Genomic DNA, 19,896 nt, shown 5'->3' on the forward strand with positions numbered 1-19,896 from the left:
ACAACCCCGCAGCAATGCCTGAAACCCCTGAAATGTCACCTTTCAAAGTTTGGGGTAGCGGTGAGCAACAGTATCAAACCCTGCATGCAAGACCTGAGGATCTTGGCCACGTGAGGCTGCCTATCCCACTAAAAAGCCCCTCTTTTATGTTGCTTCCTTTCAACTTGTGTGCACAGAGAACCTGATTATCCAAAACAGTGCAACGGACAGAAGCTGCTAATCTTGTTTTGTGGTCTTGGCAGTGATCCCTCTTTTTAACGCCAAGGACACACAGCTGTTCCACCTTTCTTCATCTTTTAATGGTTAGCAAAGCCTAGTAGCATAGGTGCATTTGCATGCAACCCTATTTGAGTCCTCGGCCAATAAAGCAAGATTAGCGCCTCAACCCATATTCCCCTCTTTTTCCCTTTCTCCTCCTGTGATGAGGCTGTATTTTAATGATTTAATGTTGTATTTTAATCTTGTTTTTAAGTTGTATTCATTCAACTTGTATTTATTATTGCTTGTTAGCTGCCCTGAGCCCAGCCTTGGCTGGGGAGGGCGGGGTATAAATAAAAATTATTATTATTATTATTATTATTAAACTCCAGAGTCATTCACGACTGGACTTAACTGTCAGGGGTCCTTTACCTTTTTATTGAGTTCTGTGAGGTTTCTTTCAAGGAAACACCAGATTGCAGCCATGTTACTGTGAGATTATGACCAGCTTCTGCCCGTCTGAAGCTGATACAGGCCCCTTATCTGGAGCCTGCTAGATGAAAGGGTTTTCCGTTTTGGAGGCGCTTCGCAAAACGAATTTCCCTATGGGCTTGCTTCGCAAGACGAAAATGTCTTGCGAGTTCCCGCGGGTTTTTTTCACTTTTTTCACCCTTTTCCTAAGCCGCTAAGCCGTTTATCAGCTGATCCGCTGATAAGCCACTTATCAGCAGATCCGCTAAAAGCCGCTAGACCGCTAATAGTGCTAATCCGCTAAGCTGTCAATGGGCTTGCTTCGCAAGACGAAAAAACCGCTAGACGAAGAGAATCGCGGAACGGATTCTTTTCGTCTTGCGAGGCACCACTGTACAAACATGCATCTTGCCTCTGCGAGAGCAGAGAAGCAACTCCTCTCGGAAACAAAGAACACCGAGAGAAACAGTGAAAAACAGGAAACCAGTGAACGTCACATCCAGTCTCCCATTCCCGTGGGAACCCAGCAGTAACGCTGACTGTGGAATGTAAACAACTGTCTTGTGACAAGCATTTTGCTGCACAGTGAAGGAAGCAGAAACCAACAGTTACCTTCCCAAGGAATCTAGTTTTGGCTCAACCAGCCAGGCAGGACCTGGGAGGGGCCTTATCTTAGGTTTCCCCCTCTTTTGCATGTGGTAGGTGAGAGTTTGCACCAGAAGCTTCCATGGGCATAACCAGGATTTAGGAGGGGCAGGCTTTGTGTTTGGGGGGGCAGAACTGAGTTATCTGTGACACAATTGACCAGTTAAGTATTTTATTTACTTACTTGATGGGGGGCAGCTGCCCCCCCCCCAGGCTATGCCCATGGCAGCTCTCCTGCTTCACCCTCAGACCCTAGAGTGAAATATTTTGATTTCCTTTTGAATAACACATAAAACACTACAGTCATACCTCATGTTACATCCGCTTCATGTTACGTTCTTTCAGGTTACATCCTGCGGGGACCTGGAAGTACTGGAAAGGGTTAGTTCCGGGTTTCACCGCATGCGCAAAATGACGTCGCGTGCGTGTGCAGAAGCGGCGAATCGCAACCCACACGTGCGCAGACGCGCTGCTGCGGGTTGTGTTCTTTTCATGTTGCGAACGGGCCTCCAGAACGCATCCCGTTCGCCACCAGAGGTACCGCTGTTTATGCATATATGGTGTACATTTTTTCAGTGATAATCTTAATTGCGTTATCCTTTTTCGTAAACCGCTTTTGGAGGTGTTTCCCTATAACTGAGACAGATATAAAATTTTATGAAATAAAAAAATACAGGGAGATTTCCCCTATCCCCCCCCCCAAAAAAAAGCTCATAAAGATCCCATACCAAAAAAATAATTAAAAATCTTATTTCATATCCTGGTGGGCTCTCCTTCCTTGGAGGTTTCTAAGCAGAGGTGGGATGGCCATCTGTGACGGATGCTTTGGCTGAGATTCCTGCGTTGCGGGGGGTTGGACTAGATGACCCCTGGGGTTCCCTTCCAACTCTTAAATTCTAATAATTCCTTACACGGAGGTTTCAGAGAGGGGACTCATCCAGCCACTTTGCACAGGGCTGGTCCCAGGTTCAAATCCCCGTGGGAGGCAGCTAACACTTCTTCCCAATTCTTCCCACCCCAGACAGCATCGCAGGTAGGGGTGGCAAGAAACTAGATTTCGGGGCGGGGTGCGTTTGTGTGTTGTAATTGCTCTTGGTCCGCCCCGCCCCTCTCCCCGATTGGCCAGAGGAGCGCAGCCTGAAGCGTCCTGACCAATCCCAGGCGAGACGCTTTCGAATTTTCAGCGGGACTAGCGCCTTTTATCCCCCTGGTTTTGTTTTGTCTCGAATTCGCAGCCTGGGAAAGCGGCGCTCGCTCTGCAAGCGGAAAAGCTAAGAAGGTGATGGTTTTGTGCAGCAGGGCTGTGAGAAGGCAGAGAGCCTTCTTTTTTTTGGGGGGGGTGGTTTGCAGGGTTTGGGTGGTCCCTTGTCCTGAGCAAACAAAACAAGCCACCGTGCGAGAAATTCAATCCTCCTCCTCCTCTTTCGTAGAAATATTAGAAAGTATGTATTGTATTTAGTTGCATTTTCTATTCCGTTTTCCATCCGAGGAGCGCAAGGTGGTGCACGTGGTTCTCTTCCCGTTTAAAAACGCTTATGTGTAATTTGTTAGTTTCTGAATTCTTTTTTTTTTTAACACGGTGTTTTAAATGGCTGTGATCTGCCCCGAGGCCTGGGTAGGCAGTAAATCAAATACAGTCAGTAAAAAAAAAAAAAAAAAATGTATATCTGGGTTGCTGTTCTTTTAATTTTAATTTACTTTAATTTCCTTCTGGATTTCAGCAGCTTTTCATCTACCGTTTTTACTAGAGCCTGCTTTGATTAAGCGGTTCATAAATGCTATCAGAATGAAAAGTGACACACGTGGGTTTAGCAAAGGGGTGCGTAAGAGAAAGCGAGAGTGAGGGATAAGCGTTTCAAAGTACCAGTTTTTTAAATGCCCCCCCCCCCGCTTGAGTTTGCAACAGGGTGTGGTTAGCAGCCAAGAAAGCTTCAGCTTTCAGTTTGGAGGCAAAACGAGGTAAGGCAGGAAGGCAGGGCCTTGCTGTTTCAATGTGTTGGCCCCACTTTGATTCAGTATTAAATGCTGAACATTAAATATTTCAGCTATTGGCTCCCCTTTCCCATCTATAGTCCATTTGTGCCACAGCCCCATGTAAAGTTTTATTCTACAGTGGCACCTCGGGTTAAGAACTTAATTCGTTCTGGAGGTCCGTTCTTAACCTGAAACCGTTCTTAACCTGAGGTACCACTTTAGCTAATGGGGCCTCCCGCTGCCACCGTGCGATTTCTGTTCTCATTCTGAGGTAGAGTTCTTAATCCGAGGTACTATTTCTGGGTTAGCAGAGTCTGTAACCTGAAGCGTCTGTAACCTGAGGTACCACTGTACTTGAAGTGTGCCCAGTCGTATGTGAAATGGTATTCAGACATCTTGTGAAGGCGTATCTTCTTCCTCAGGAGTTGCCTGCTCCTTTATTTTATCATTGTATTGTGTTTATATCGCATTTTCTCAGAAGAGCTCAAGGTAGCGTTCAGCATTTTCACCCACCCTCCTTTTTTCAAGGCTTTTTCAACAACCCTGTTAAGCTGAGAGTTGGAGACTGGCCCAAGGTCACCCAGCCAGCTTCTTGTTGGGGATTTTAACACTGGTCTCCTGAATTTCTGTTTTTATAATGCTGTTTGTTTGCATTTTTTTTGTGTGTGTGTGTGTGAGAGAGAGGTAGTCTTGTAGCCTTTATTTGTTATTTTGTTATATCCCCTGGGAATTTTAAAGTGATTTAGGTGTGGATTTTGAATGAGATAAATAAAATCTCAAAACAATACAGCTTTTGAGCAAGTGCAGAGTAATAATGACTCTGAGGCTCCTCTTCCAAAATTGCAAGTGCCGTTCTCCCTCCTCATAGGAAGAAAAGCACATTAAAAAGAAAAGGTGGAAACAGGAGCCCTCTTTTGCCTTCAGCTTTGTCTAGCATGACAAAAGGACAAAAAGCTGAATGTGGCAAAGGAAACATTTTTAAAGAAACGGTTTGATTGGTAGAATTAAGTAGCAATGGAAAATTTAGTTTTTTCTCAGTGTACAACAGCGAAGCTCTACAGATTCCTCTTTCCAGTCCATCTTAAGGAGCAAGAGTTGTGTCTGTACTTCCATAGGTGGTGGTTTGTGTGATGGTAATTATATGGGATTGTCCCATATAAAAGAATCAGAGCAGCAGAGGAGTGAATGTAAAAGAACTGGAAAAATACATTAAATGAGGTGTGCGAAAGCAGTCATGTGGACCCAGGGGATCTCAGTGGGTCTCCCTGCCCCCATCTCCCACAGTTCTAGGCAGGGAAAGACAGTGTGGTGTAGTGGTTAAGGCTAGGACCTGGGAGACCAGGCTTCAAATCCCTGCTCAGCCATTTTGTTCACAGGGTGACTTTCTTGTGGCCTTCCTCACAGGCTTGTTGTGAGGAAAGACCACGCATGCTTCCTTCAGCTCCGTGGGGGGAAAGGTGTGATAAAGACAGGGCTTGTTTTTAGCCGGAACTGAGTTTCCGGCACCTCTCAGGTGGGCGCCATTGACATCCTAAGAGAACAAGGAGGTATTCATGGTGAGTTCTGGCGCCTCTTCCCCCCCCCCCCCCAGAAAAACAGCACCAGATAAAGATGTACAGTGGTACCTAGGGTTACATACGCTTCTGGTTAAATACACTTCAGGTTACAGACTCCGCTAACCCAGAAATAGTGCTTCAGGTTAAGAACTTTGCTTCACGATGAGAGCAGAAATCGTGCTCCAGTGGCGCAGGGGGAGGCCCCATTCGCTAAAGTAGTGCTTCAGGTTAAGAACGGACCTCCGGAACAAATTAAGTACTTAACCCGAGGTACCACTGTACAGTGGAACCTCGTGTTACAGACAAGATCCGTTCTGGAGGCCCGTCCGTAACACAGAACTGACGCAAGCCGAAGCGCCACATTTCCACATGCACACATGCAATTTATCGCTTCTGCGCATGCGTGAGCAGCGAAACCCAGAAATAACCCATTCTGGTACTTCAGGTTGCTGCGGGACGCAACACAAAAACATGTAACCTGAAGCGGACGCAATATGAGTGTGACTGTACAGTGGTACCTCGGGTAAAGAACTTAATTTGTTCTATAGGTCTGTTCTTAACCTGAAACTTTTCTTAACCTGAGGTACCACTTTAGGTAATGGGGCCTCCCACTGCTGCCCCCCCCCTCTGCCTCACGATTTCTGTTCTCATCCTGAAGCAAAGTTCTTAACCCGAGGTACTATTTCTGGGTTAGCAGAGTCTGTAACCTGAAGCGTCTGTAACCTGAGGTACCAATGTAGTGATAAATAAACGAAGCACAGCCTCATTGGGTTGGACAAATTCATGGCGGACCGAACTATCAATGATGACCATATCAGAGGAAATGCTTTGCTGAATAACAGGGGGAAGGGAGGGATGTTGTCCTCACGTCCTCCTCACAGGCGTTTGGTTGGCCACTGTGAGAAAATATTGCAGGCCTTCGATGGGCCTTTGGCCTGATCCACAGAGCTCTCGCTAACTAAGCCTGTCCTTTTGCTTCAGAGGGAGGCAGCCATGGCAACCAGGAGTCCCACCAGCACGTCATTCTACGATGAAGTAACCTGTCCCATCTGCCTGGACTACTTCGAAGACCCGGTGACTGTAGACTGCGGGCACAACTTCTGCCAAGCGTGCATCACCCAATATTTGGGGGAGTCTAACGCAGACCCTTCCTGCCCGCTGTGCAGAGAACGGGTTGAGGCAAATAACTTCAGCCCAAACTGGCAACTGGCAAGCCTCGTGCTTATCAAGAAAATTCAGGAGGAAAGACAAGTCGAGGGAAAGGATGGGGTATGCAAGACGCACGGGGAACCCCTGAAACTCTTCTGCATGGATGACAAAGTCCCCATCTGCGAGGTGTGCGACAGGTCGGACTTGCACAGAGGCCACAGCGTCTTTCCTGCTGAAGACGCTTCTCGCCAGTATAAGGTAGGCAATTGCTGTAGCAGGTGGCTGAGGAGCAGCGTTCGAAATTAGCCAGGCGCATTTTGCACCTGGCTACCGGCCACTTGCTGCGATGCGGGTGGCGCTGTGGGTTAAACCACAGAGCCTAGGACTTGCCGATCAGAAGGTCAGCGGTTCGAATCCCCGTGACGGATTGAGCTCCCGTTGCTTGGTCCCTGCTCCTGCCAACCTAGCAGTTCGAAAACACGTCAAAGTGCATGTAGATAAATAGGTACTGCTCCAGCGGGAAGGTAAACGGTGTTTCCATGCGCTGCTCTGGTTCGCCAGAAGCGGCTTAGTCATGCTGGCCACATGACCCGGAAGCTGTACGCCGGCTCCCTCGGCCAATAAAGCGAGATGAGCGCCGCAACCCCAGAGTCAGTCACGATTGGACCTAATGGTCAGGGGTCCCTTTACCTTTACCTTACCGGCCACTTGCGACCCATTGAAGATGCCTGGATGTCAGGATGGCACCTGACATCTCCACCATCTAGGGATCTTTGGATCTGGACTGTTTTCTTTTTTTCAATTTTTAAAATTAATTTTCATATTAATCACATAGAAAAGGAACAAGAAAAAAAGTAAAAAAGAAACATTACAATACACATTACATTGATAACTTTCATTACATTGATAACTGACTTTCTCGAATCCCCTCTAACTGAATTTCATTATATCACCTGATTAGCAATTCTCCAAATTCATATTTCTAATAATATTAACTTCTTTCATTTACTAACTTCTTTTCTATTATTAATACTCCATTCCTTAATATTTATTAACAACGTAATCTTATTCTAACCCTAGGCCTTTTTTTTACTTCCAAGAGGTTTCTCTTTATCTTATATTACAGTATTTAGCCAAATATTCTTTAAAATTCTTCCAGTCCTTTTGTGTCTCCTCTTCTTTCTGGTCGCGGATTCTTCCAGTCAGGTCGGCCAGCTCCAAAAAATCCAACATCTTCATCTGCCATTCTTCTATTGTTGGTATCTCTTGTGATTTCCAGTTTTTTGCTAATAAAATTCTTGCCACTGTAAAGGTAAAGGGACCCCTGACCATTAGGTTCAGTCGTGACCAACTCTGGGGTTGCGGCGCTCATCTCGCTTTATTGACCGAGGGAGCCGGTGTACAGCGGGTGAACCAGAGCAGCGCACGGAAACGCCGTTTACCTTCCCGCCGGAAGTTTGACGTGCTTTCAAACTGCTAGGTTGGCAGGAGCAGGGATTGATCAACGGGAGCTCACCCCGTCGCGGGGATTCGAACCACCAACCTTCTGATCAGCAAGCCCTAGGCTCTGTGGTTTAACCGACAGCACCACCCGCCTCCCCTTTGCACTGTAGTGGCATACAAAAACAATCTAACATCTTTTTTGGGCAATTCCAATCCTATTATTCCAAGTAGAAAGGCTACTGGATCTGGACTGTTTTCACACACTGATACCCCTATCCTGTAGAATTCTATCCATTATATTTTATCTGCGCAGTCGGAATGAATATATTGGAACCCAAATGCTTCTTCTGTGCAGCCTGAGCGAGAGCAGTCACCATTAAGGAGCAGAGGCAGAAATAGGCTGATATATATGTGGACTATCCCTGGATCAAGTGACTTTTAAAAGGGACGCTGATGGCACTGTGGTCTAAACCACTGAGCCTCTTGGGCTTGCCGATTAGAAGGTCGGTGGTTCGAATTTCTGCGTTGGGTTGAGCTCTTACTGCTCTGTCCCAGCTCCTGCCAGCCTGGCAGTTTGAAAGCACACCGGTGCAAGTAGATAATTAGGTACCCCATGGCGGGAAGGCAAATGGTGCTCGGTGTGCTCTGGTTTCCGTCACGGTGTTCCGTTGCACCAGAAGTGGTTCAGTCCTGCTGGCCACATGACCTGGAAAGCTGTCTGTGGACAAACACCGGCTCCCGTGGCCTGAAAGCGAGATGAGCTTTCTCCGGCAAGTCTTGCCCAAAAAGTTCTTGCAAAACTAGGAGCCAACACTGATTAAGTGCCGGAAAGCCCTATGCAGATGTCCAGTACTATTATGGTTATCTCCATTTAAGCATGGTATTTAGTAATAATAAGTTTTACTTTGGTTTCAAACCTTCTGGGTTTCCTGTTTTCAGTTGCTGTTCGCTGTTCTGTTTTGCATTGGTATGTTGTTGTTGTTTAGTCGTTTAGTCGTGTACGACTCTTCGTGACCCCATGGACCAGACCACGCCAGGCACTCCTGTCTTCCACTGCCTCCCGCAGTTTGGTCAAACTCATGCTGGTAGCTTCGAGAACAACTGTCCAACCATCTCGTCCTTTGTCGTCCCCTTTTTCTTGTGCCCTCCATCTTTCCCAACATCGGGGTCTTTTCCAGGGAGTCTTCTCTTCTCATGAGGTAGCCAAAGTATTGGAGTCTCAGCTTCAGGATCTGTCCTTCCAGTGAGCACTCAGGGCTGATTTCCTTCAGAATGGAGAGGTTTGATCTTCTTGCAGTCCATGGGACTCTCAAGAGTCTCCTCCAGCACCATAATTCAAAGGCATCAATTATTTGGCGATCAGTCTTCTTTATGGTCCAGCTCTCACTTCCATACATCATTACTGGGAAAACCTTAGCTTTAACTATACGGACCTTTGTTGGCACAGACGCTGGTATAAAAAGGTAAATGTACCCCTGACCATCGGGTCCAGTCATGACCGACTCTGGGGTTGCGCGCTCAAGAGGCTGGGAGCCAGCGCTTGTCCGCAGACAGCTTCCAGGTCATGTGGCCAGCGTGAACAAGTCCTGGCGAACAAGTGCAGCACACGGAAACGCCATTCACCATCCTGCCGGAGAGCGGTCCCTATTTATCTACTTGCACTGTGAGGTGCTTTTGAACTGCTAGGTTGGCAGGAGCAGGGACCGAGCAACGGGAGCTCACCACGTCGCGGAGATTCGAACCACCGACCTTCCGATCGGCAAGTCCTAGGCACTGTGGTTTAACCGACAGCACCACCCGCGTATAGAAGGCGATTAATAGCAATAATGAAGCATGTGACCCCAAAGTTTCAACTTCTTATTGAAGTTCTTCCCATCTCTTCCCAAAATATCGCCACTAGGCTAGTCAGAGATGGGGACAAGAAGAAGAAGAAGAAGATAAAAGCAGTGACACTTGATTGTCCTGGAATAAAAGGGGGGGGCGGGCAGGGCAGGGCAGAATCTGTTGTCTTGAATCGGGCTTTATTTTCTAAGGAAATGACTGGTTTACATCAGGTGGGTTGAAGTCCTGTCAGAGCTAAATGACTTTTCTGTTCTTTTCAGGAGAGAATTGGTGTCTATGTGAAGTCTTTGAAGCAAGAGAGGAAAAGGCTTGTGGACCGGAAATTAGCTAAAGATCAGAAAAAGCAGAAATGTCTGGTAGGTTTATGTCATTACGGTGGGGAATCTGTGGGCCAGTATTGACCGATGGACAGGGGCCACCCACCTATCAATCAAATGACATCATGGCCACGTGACTGATAAAGTCACCTGTGAAGGTCAACCTGCAGGACTGAGATGGGAAGGGGTTTGCCTCTCCAGTACACTTCATGCAGACAATCTCTTGTCGGAGAGATTGTGGGTACGATACTGAGGCAAGGTGCCTCCTTTTCTGTACCCGTAAGTTCTGAACAACCAGCCGTGTCGGTTTTTGTAATTTAGACCTGCCTGGCTTGGTGCCCTCAAGACTGTTTTAAAAATAAATAAATTATTAAGACTTTTCATAATGTGTTACACTAAAAAAACTTAATCTAAACAAAAATAAAATCAGAAAAAGAATAATACAAATCCTCTCTCCATGGGCATAGCCAAGGGGGAGCGGGGGCCAGTTGCCCTCCCCATCAGTAAAAATTAATACAAATCTGAAGTTCTGTCCTCCTTGCAAAAGCCTGCCCCCTCCCAAAAAATCCTGGCTACTCCCATGCCTCTCTCAAAGGTAGATCTTAAGTTTTATCCCACTACGAAAGAGGTAAACTCTCCCAGCTGTCCCTTGGGAGCTTCTCTTCCCATCAGTCCCAACAAGGACAACCAATGACCAGGATGGTGGGATTTGTTGTTCAGCAATATCTGAAGGCCTCCAAGGTTCCCCAGCCTGATCCACCCCCACTCTCTTGGGGGACCCCATAAAAATTAAAGGGGGAAAAACTCTACATTTCCAAAATTATATTTCAGTTCAACAATTACTTTGATAAAATGCATATTTTGTTATGTGCAAATGGCTTTAGATACCTATGAGGTCCATAAATTACAATATAGCATATATTCAACTGAAAACACAGCGACAATTTGTTGACAAAGGACAGCTGGACATATAAAGGGCCCCATTACGTTCAGTAGCTTGTTGTTGTTTAGTCGTTTAGTCGTGTCCGACTCTTCGTGACCCCATGGACCAGAGCACGCCAGGCACTCCTGTCTTCCACTGCCTCCCGCAGTTTGGTCAGACTCATGCTGGTAGCTTCGAGAACACTGTCCAACCATCTCACCTCGTCCTCTGTCGTCCCCTTCTCCTTGTGCCCTCAATCTTTCCCAGCATCAGGGTCTTTTCCAGGGAGTCTTCTCTTCTCATGAGGTGGCCAAAATATTGGAGCCTCAGCTTCAGGATCTGTCCTTCCAGTGAGCACTCAGGGCTGATTTCCTTCAGAATGGATAGGTTTGATCTTCTTGCAGTCCATGGGACTCTCAAAAGTCTCCTCCAGCACCATAATTCAAAAGCATCAATTCTTTGGTGATCAGCCTTCTTTATGGTCTAGCTCTCACTTCCATACATCACTACTGGGAAAACCATGGCTTTAACTATACGGACCTTTGTTGGCAAGGTGATGTCTCTGCTTTTTTATATATATCATATATTCAACACAAAAACCAGTGACAATTTGTTGTTGGCAAAAGACAGCTGGGCATATAAAGGGCCCCATTACCTACAGTAGCTTAGGGCCTCCTCAAACCTAAATCTGGCCCTGTTCTTCTCCCTTATTTTTCCTTAATGTATTCTCTCCCACTCCCAGAAACAGTTAGAAACAGAGAAGCAGAAGATCATGTCCGCCTTTGAGATAATGCACGAGTACCTCATTCAGAAACAGCACCTCTGGCTAGAGCAGCTGGAAGACCTGTCCAATGAGCTGGAGAGGAAGCAGGAAGAGAACCTCACCAGAGTCTCTGAGGAGATTTCCCGGATCAATGGGCTGATTGCGGAGATGGGAGGGAAGTGCCGGCAGCCCCCGAGCGAATTCTTGCAGGTGAGACTTAGAATCACATACACACAAACACACACAAAATGCATGTTTCAGGAGCCTTGGAATGAAGGAGGCACGATCCTAGGAACGGCCATTTGCTTTCCACAGACAAAGAAATCACCACTAGGACAAGAGGAAGCCCTGTGTGTGTTTTGTCTGTGTAAAGGTAAAGGGAGCCCTGACTCTTAGGTCCAGTTGTGGCCGACTCTGGGTTGCGGCACTCATCTCTCTTTATTGGCCGAAGGAGCCGGCGTACCGCTTCCGGGTCATGTGGCCAGCATGACTAAGCCGCTTCTGGCGAACCAGAGCAGCGCACGGAAACGGCCTTTACCTTCCCGCCGGAGTGGTACCTATTTATCTACTTGCACTTTGACGTGCTTTCTGCTAGGTTGGCAGGAGCAGGGACTGAGCAACGGGAGCTCACCCCGTCACGGGGATTCGAACCGCTGACCTTCTGATCAGTCCTAGGCTCTGTGCTTTAACCCACAGCGCCACCCGTGTCCCTTTTGTCTGTGTAGCTGAGATCTATTTCTCTCTTTCTTTCAGGACGTTAGCAATGTTATCAGTAGGTATGTAGCTCCCCTTTTTGTGTCCTTTGCTCTTTGCATGGACGAGTTTCGATCACACTGGGGGTGTTCCTGCAAACAAATGACGCGGTTTTCCTTCACTGTGTGTGGTTCACACTGTTGTCTCTCTGTCTCTTTTAATTTTGAGTTGGTGCTGCCCTGCTATTTTTCCCGGGGGGGGGTGTGTTCCACCCCCTCACACATTTGTTTTCATTTTAAAAAACAAGCATAAATGGATCTCTGCAAAATATGGTTCTAACATTCCTTAGATACACTCAACTGCTGCAAGCAGTTTTCTTCGTAGGTGTAATATGGAAGATTGTGACTTTCTTATTTCCTCTGCAATGTGAGAGCTGTCTACCTGCTTTTGGGGTTTCATGGAGGAAAGTTTGTCAACGACAAAAGGATACTGGGCCAGATACAATCTGGGCCTGATCCAGCAGGAGAGAAGCTCTTTTTTATTACTATTTTACATTGTTTTATGTCACCCACTTGGAGGTTTTTTTTTTCTTTTATGATTAAGTGGTCTATAATTTTTATTTTTACTAGGGGTATCAAGCTTTAGAACACCAGGCCCAGGCACTTGTTCAAGAGAGGTTTTTGAGTGAAAAGCCCGTCTTGTCCTTTAATGATACAAGTTCACGGGAGAATGGCATTATTTTACTATTTTGTATTTCCTTCCAGGTGTGAGGAGAATTTAGTAGAGCCTGTGGTGGACCTTCATTCCTGCTTGGAAGCCCGTTTCAGAATCGCCATTCAGAAACCCACTGCTTTAGAGGAGGCCATGGAGAATTACAAAGGTACAGTTTGTTGTTGTGTGTGCAGCATTTACACTTGGCTTTTCTTCTTCTAATAGACTTGCAGCGGAGTTTCCTTTTAACTGAGTATCTTTATTATTTACAAACATGTACACTGCTTGAATACAAATAAAATAACACAATCCTTTCCTCTTCTACCCATCTGGCCAGAAACTCATGCTCATTTACACACCGACCCTTGTTGATCACATGCCGTTAATAAAGGCACCTGTTGCTGGGTAGATTTTTTTGTTGCCTGGCAACCTGTTCAAGACCAATTCTCAAGTTCTTTCTAGAATATTCCAACACAGTTGACGTTTGAAGGAAGGGAAATGGCTACAGGTGTTCTCAGAAAGTTCCAATTTCAGGCTCCTCTGCATAGCTGTCAACTTTTCCCCTTTCTTGTGAGGAATCCTATTCAGAATGAGGGAATTTTCCTTTAAAAAAGGGAAACATTGACAGCTATGCTTCTCTGCAACAAATGTCATTAAAAAGGGGGGGTCAATTCCCCTATAAGGTCCCTCAGTAGGTCTTCAAAAAAGAGGCATCGCCTGCTTCTATTTCTCCTCCATACAATCTATATTCCAATCTATACGGAATTTGCCACCACAACATGTAAGGCTGCTGTCTTAGATGAGTTTACAAAAGGCTCTTGGTGGCTACAAATCATGATAGCTGCAAGTCCTGTGAAGGTCCTGAAGTGTAGGTGGGATCCCACAAGGCAAGACACAGTGAATAACAGCAAGAACCTTTATTGAACTAACAGAACTGGACAACAGGGGCAAAGCAACTGCTTATATACCTTTCTGAAGGCATGGGCCACTCCCACCCCCAACGTGATTGGCTGTCTGAACTTCCAAGCTGCCAATTATGACTCAGCGTTTCAGGGCCAATGGCAGAGGCCCAAATCCTGAAATTTCCTGTGATTGGATATCATGTATCGAATCAGAACCCAGGGGCTCAGAATCCGTAGTCCAGACTCAAGCTCAGGCAAACACAGCCCACTGAATAAATAAAGGGTGATCCTTTGTGGCTTGCTCAGTAGGGCAGGTGGGCATGGTTGACCGAAAAGGCTTCACAGGTATAAATGGGCAGATACAGCACCACCATTGCTCTGTCTCTGCCCCAGTTAGCAAAAAGTCTCTGAGTGCACCGGCACAAATGGAAAGAGCCTCCTCTTCCTGCTTTGGGAATCCTCCCCTCACTTTCACCTCCGTATGTCATTGGACTCGATTACAGGCCTTAAGAATACAGTGTAATTCCAAACAGCATGATCTCAATTTAAATGCTGACTCCCTAGGGTTTTCTGCACCTTGAGAGAGCTGGTTTTTGTTGTTGCTGTTCGTGAAATCACCATCAAAATAAAATTTATATGCCGGCCTATACCTGCAGGGCGGTTCACAAGATAAAATTACAATAGGAAAAACACAAAATACATAAAATATAAACAAAAGTGGCTGGATAACTCCCCCCCCCAACACACACACACACACAGAGTGTTAAAAATTTTTTGAAAACGCAGTTACAAAGCAGTTTAAAAGAATGTAAGCAGTACTCTCTGCTGGATGGTAAGCAGTCCTTTTGTAGTCTAGATTCAGGTAGTAGTAATAATAATAATAATAATAATTTTTATTTATATCCCGCCCTCCCCAGCCGAAGCCAGGCTCAGGGCGGCTAACAACAATAAAACAGTACAAAAGTACAACACAAACAACACTCTAAAATCATTCTTTATAAAATTAGGTAGGTAGTCGTGTTGGTCTGATGCAATAGAAATAATGATGATGATAATAATAATAAATATTGTTGGACGAGATGGTTGGACAGTGTTCTCAAAGCTACCAGCATGAGTTTGACCAAACTGCAGCAGGCAGTGGAAGACAGGAGTGCCTGGCGTGCTCTGGTCCATGGGGTCACGAAGAGTCGGACACAACTAAACAACTAAACAACAACAACAACAACAATAATTAATTGTCCAGTAGCACCTTAGAGACCAACTAAGTTTGTTCTTGGTATGAGCTTTCGTCTGCATGCACACTTCTTCAGATACCAAAAGCAGATACGAAAGCTCATACCAAGAACAAACTTAGTTGGTCTCTAAGGTGCTACTGGACAATTTATTTTATTTTTTATATATATTTCTTTTGTAGTCTGTCAGGCCCCACTCTAGGCCTGGGGAAGAGAGGCAGGAACAGGACCCTCAAACTCTCTGCAGATGTTCCTTCCTTGCCCCTGGCCATTTTCTTTATGTTTGAGGGTCTGAGCAATTTCCCTCTCCTTCACAGATTCCCTGGAGCGAGCTCTGGACGCAAACAACTTGGAGGAAGCTGTCAACACAGGTAACTTCCCTGGGGAGACAGAGAGAGAGGGGACATTTTAACAGGAGGTGGGATTTAGGCGTTGGGGTCTAAGAGAGCCCCCCCTGCACAACCAGGTGGCTTACTTTTGCAATGAGGATGTACGGGAGATGGAATAGCATAGGATGAGGTGAACTGCCCTGAGCGTGAGATCAAATGGCAGTCCAGCCACGAACCCACAAAATTGTTTGAGGAACCTGTGGCTATTTGCTGTGCCTCCTTGCCTACATTCAGCTGAAGTTTTGGGGAAGAGGCTGGGGGTGATTCTGCAGCAGCTGAAGATTATCCTTTGCATGGGAAGCTGTGTTGTACTGACTCCAACTACAGTGATACCTTGGTTCTCGAACGGAGTCCGTTCCGTTCAACTTCCGAAAATGTTCAGAAACCAAGGTGCAGCTTCCGATTGGCTGCAGGAGCTTCTTGCACTCAGTCGGAAGCCGTGTTGGACATTCGGCTTCCAAAAAACGTTTGCAAACTGGAACAGTCACTTCCGGGTTTGCGGCGTTCGGGAGCCAAAACGTCTGAGTCACAAGGCGTTCGAGAACCAAGGTATCATTGTATTGGCCGATCCAGTTCAGTATGGTCTACAACCAGGGTTTCCCGAACTTAGGTCTCCAGCTGTTTTTGGACTACAACTCCCATCATCCCTAGCTAGCAGGACTAGTGTTCAGGGATGATGGGAATTGTAGTTGGAGACCCATATTTGGGAAACCACGGCCTCTCCCGGTATGCCCCACGGAGAGCCTCAAGGTCCATAAATAGCAACACCCTAGTGGTCCCGGGCCCTAAGGAAGTTAGATTAGCTTCAACCAGAGCCAGGGCCTTTTCAACCCTGGCTCCAGCCTGGTGGAACGCTCTGCCTCATGAGACCAGGGCCCTGCAGGATCTGATTTCTTTCTCTGTAAGACAGAGTTGTTCCGCCTGGCCTTTAGCTTGGAGCCAATTTGATTCCCTCCCCCTCTTTCTTTTTTCTTTTCCTTTCTCCTCCTGCGATGAGGCTACATTTTAATATTTTAATGTTTCAATATTTTAATGTTGTATTTTAATTTGTATTCATTCAACTTGTTTTTATTATTGCTTGTTAGCCGCCCTGAGCCCGGCCTTGGCTGGGGAGGGCGGGGTATAAATTATTAATTATTATTATTATTATTATTATTATTATTATTATTATTATTATTCTCATTACTCTGACATGCAAGTCACAGGCCTTCTTTCCTGAAGCCACTCAATCTTCCCTCTTTCCTGCAGTGAATGTTGTTCTGGATCCAAACTCAGCACACCCCTATCTCGTTCTCACTCCGGACCGGAGGAGCGTGCGATGGGAACCGTCGTGGAAGGAGAGGGAGTGGAGGAGGAAGAATGTTTCCCAGCATTTGGACAGATTTGACTGGGAGGTCTGTGTGCTCGGCTGCGAGAGGTTCATTTCGGGGACGTATTGGTGGACGGTGGAGGTCTTGGGAGAAGGCAGCTGGACCCTGGGGGTGGCGAGAGACTCGATTGCGAGGAAAGGACCCTTCAACGTCAGCCCTGACCAGGGCATCTGGGCTCTGAGGAAGCCGTTTTGCGACACGTACCTGCCTCACGAAATCTTGGCCTTAACTTTCCCCGAAACCACTCCATTGATGTTGACAAAGGAGCCCAAGAAGATTCTGGTGGCCCTGGACTACGCGTTAGGCTGGGTGGGCTTCTTCGACGCCGATACCGACGAATTCATCTTTGCTTTCCACTCGGTGTCGTTCGCTGGGGAGAGGATCAGGCCCTTTTTCCAGCTGCGGGAGAAGGGATTCGCTCTGAAGTGCTGACTCTTGAGGGGGCCTCCTGTCACCCCCAAAAATCCCACCCAGAATGGTGGTGACACACTAGAGTTTTATCTGTGACTATATAAGGGCGGCCATTTTAACTGGTTTTCAGGCAGGATTCCGTTTCCTGACCACAGCTTTTAGATTGTTTCCCCATCTGCTTTATTTGCATGTTTCCAAGAAGGCTTAGAGCCCCTCCGTGTCATTACTGTGTTTTGAAATAATGATTCCTTCTAGCTTTTTTTTATATATAAAAAAAGCTGCAGACAATCGAAAAATTTAGGGGTATTGATCCAGTACCTTTGACGGGGGGGAAATGAACGGATTTGAGAATTGCCCTCACTGTGCAAGTGTCGGGGGCAAACAAAAAAATGTGAACTCTACCAGAAAAAAATTATTTTGGGGTAGAAAGCAGGTGTTTTTCAGGATATTGCAGTTGGAGGAAGCGTCTAACTGTGCTCACTTTGGGCTTTTGCGTTTATTTCCCTGTGCTTTATTTCCACCATTCTTTCCCTCCGTATGAAGGAATATATATATATCTGTCCCTCAACAACTGCAAAGGGGCACGTTGGCCCTTTGTAGCCATTCCACGCAATTGGGTCCCCTCCGTGACCAGGGGTTGCGATCGCAAAGAGTGGTCTGTACTTAAACAGTTGTTCATGCCTTACTCTCTCTTTTGGAAATGTCAAGAGGTGGGTTTGGGGTGCAATTTTGGGATGGGGCTCACGGTGCCTGCCTCTGCTTCCCTTCTACACAAAGAGGCTTGTAGCTGCAATGGGGAGGTCTCACTGGTGAGGAATGCGTTTATTTTGGTGGGTGAAGGGCTTAGGTAGTCATGTGACATTCTAGGTCAGGTGACTGAATCTGAGAGCCTAGGCAGGGGTTTCCTGTGGGAGGGGAGCCACTATAAAGAGTGGACAAGTGTGGTAGTGGAATGAGGTCAGAATAAGACAAGCTTAATTCCCATCTTTGCAATACGTTTGAAGCTGTTTTGAATAGTCATGGCTTCCCCAAAAGAGTCCTGGGAATTGTAGTTTATTAAGGGTGTTGAGAGTTGTAAAGAGCCCGCTATTTCCCTCTCAGAGCTAGACTTTCCCTGGGAATGGGGAATGATTGGAAACCACTCTGGAAATTGAGGCGTGTAGGGGTTTCCTAACAACCCTCAGCACCCTCAACGAACTACAGTTCCCAGGATTCATTGGGACTCTACAAAGTGGCACGCTACAGCTTTAAATATTTAGTGCAGATGGGTCCTAAGAGATTGGGACACACCCCTCAAGTGATTTGATTGCTAATAGGGAGAAATTCCCACTTTTAAAATTCTTATTTTATTACTTTTGACACGATACTGATTTGGGAACATGTAGGTCACACTTTCCTCGTAAAAGTGTTGTTACTTCTGTTTTTAGGGATTTTTTAGCCATCACTTGTGTGCTTTTAAAAGGATTATGTAACAGAGAATAAAGTTACTTTTTTTGAAATTTACATTGCTTCAGCTGGCTATGTGTGTTTCCTCCCACCCCCCAAAGCCTGCAGGTGTTCATAACATTTTAAAATACTTGCAATTTGAATGCTAGCAGCTTGAATTAAATATTTCTGTCCTGTCATTATGCACTCTTACAATATTGCATGTCTGATTTTAAACACACACACACACACACACACACACACACACACAAAAGCAAGCAGCTAAAACACACCAGTTCCACTTTAAAACCCGTAGCAAAATAGTCCCGATAGGCATGTTTTAGAAAACAACCAACACAAAACAGCTGTTCTCAACTTTTGGGCCTCAAAGCACTCTCTAAAGAAGAGGTGGCGAACCCGGTGACCCTCAGGATAATAGTTTTATAAGCAGAGGTTGGGTGCCCATCTGCCACGGATGCTTTAGCTGAGATGTCTGCATTTCAGGGGGTTGGACAAGATGACCTCTGGGGTTCCCTCCCAACTGTATGATTCTATGATCCTTGCAGATCCTGCCATCTTCCATTCTGTCGACGTGGAATAGCATAGACGTCGCTGAGACAGGCATGTAAACACCTGACCATGAACCTGTTTACTAGCAAGCAGGGCATCACTTGCAAACAGAAACCCTTCTGAGAAACGAAGCTGGTGGAGGCGAGAGGACAGAGAACATCTTGGACAAAGAGGATGATTCAGAGATATCATTAATCCTCTCCAAGGTTGCAGAAAAGGCCTTGTTTTCTTCTCAGTTCTCCTCCCAAGGCCAAATCAAGCCCTCAGTTGCCTGCCAAAGCCTTGTGCTCAATTGACTTGCATGCAGAATGGTTACACTTTTAGATATCATAGTAGAGTTGGAAGGCACCCAGTGGTCATCTAGTCCAACCCCCCGGCAATGCAGGAATCTCAAGCATCCATGACAGATGGCCATCCAACCTCTGCTTAATAACCTTCAAGGAAGGAGAGGCCGCAACCTCCTGAGGGAGTCCGTTCCACTCTTGAACAGCTCTTACTGCCAGAAAGTTTTTTTCCATATGTTTACAGTGGTACCTCGGGTTAAGTGCCGAATTTTTCGCTCTATAGGACGCACCTTTCCCCCTCCAAAAATTAAGGGGAAATGTGTGTGCATCCTATGGAGCGAATGCAGGCTCCCTGGCTTCAGCGATAGCAACACGCAGCCTCCGAAGCCTTCGCGTTGCTTTCGCTGAAGCCAGGAGAGTCTGGTCTTTGAGGCTGGCAGTGGGGGAAAGCAGCGCTTCCGCCCACCGCCAGCCCCACAGGCTCGGGGGGCAGCGGGAAGGCGCGTGACGCCTTCCCGCTGCTCCCCGACCTGGTTTTGAGGCTGACCGCCAGCCCCACAGGCTCGGTCGAAAAGCCCACAGGAGCCGCACGTTCTTTAAAAGGTGCGCGGCTTCTGCGGGCTTTTGCA

General features: G+C 46.5%; 1 protein-coding gene across 1 annotated transcript; it reads left to right on the forward strand.

The window, feature by feature from the left end:
* The first annotated feature begins 3,204 nt into the window (after positions 1-3,204).
* LOC307208686 (tripartite motif-containing protein 10-like) lies at positions 3,205-18,487 on the forward strand. The gene is made up of 8 exons (XM_079963554.1): positions 3,205-3,273; positions 5,826-6,251; positions 9,539-9,634; positions 11,260-11,490; positions 12,034-12,056; positions 12,738-12,853; positions 15,136-15,189; positions 16,456-18,487. The coding sequence occupies exons 2-8, from the start codon at positions 5,838-5,840 to the stop codon at positions 17,007-17,009; spliced, it is 1,488 nt and encodes a 495-aa protein (XP_079819680.1). The 5' UTR covers positions 3,205-3,273; positions 5,826-5,837; the 3' UTR covers positions 17,010-18,487.
* Positions 18,488-19,896: the final 1,409 nt, after the last annotated feature.

This window comes from Podarcis cretensis, assembly GCF_951804945.1.
Source record: "Podarcis cretensis genome assembly, chromosome: 2".
Lineage (NCBI taxonomy): Eukaryota > Metazoa > Chordata > Lepidosauria > Squamata > Lacertidae > Podarcis > Podarcis cretensis.

Bases quoted from the DNA above. Each gene is read 5' to 3' on its own strand.
- LOC307208686 (XM_079963554.1), top strand. From the start codon at position 5,838: ATGGCAACCAGGAGTCCCACCAGCACGTCATTCTACGATGAAGTAACC. The intron at 12,854-15,135 runs GTACAGTTTGTT...TCTCCTTCACAG, and splicing joins GGCCATGGAGAATTACAAAG to ATTCCCTGGAGCGAGCTCTG. The intron at 15,190-16,455 runs GTAACTTCCCTG...TCTTTCCTGCAG, and splicing joins GGAGGAAGCTGTCAACACAG to TGAATGTTGTTCTGGATCCA.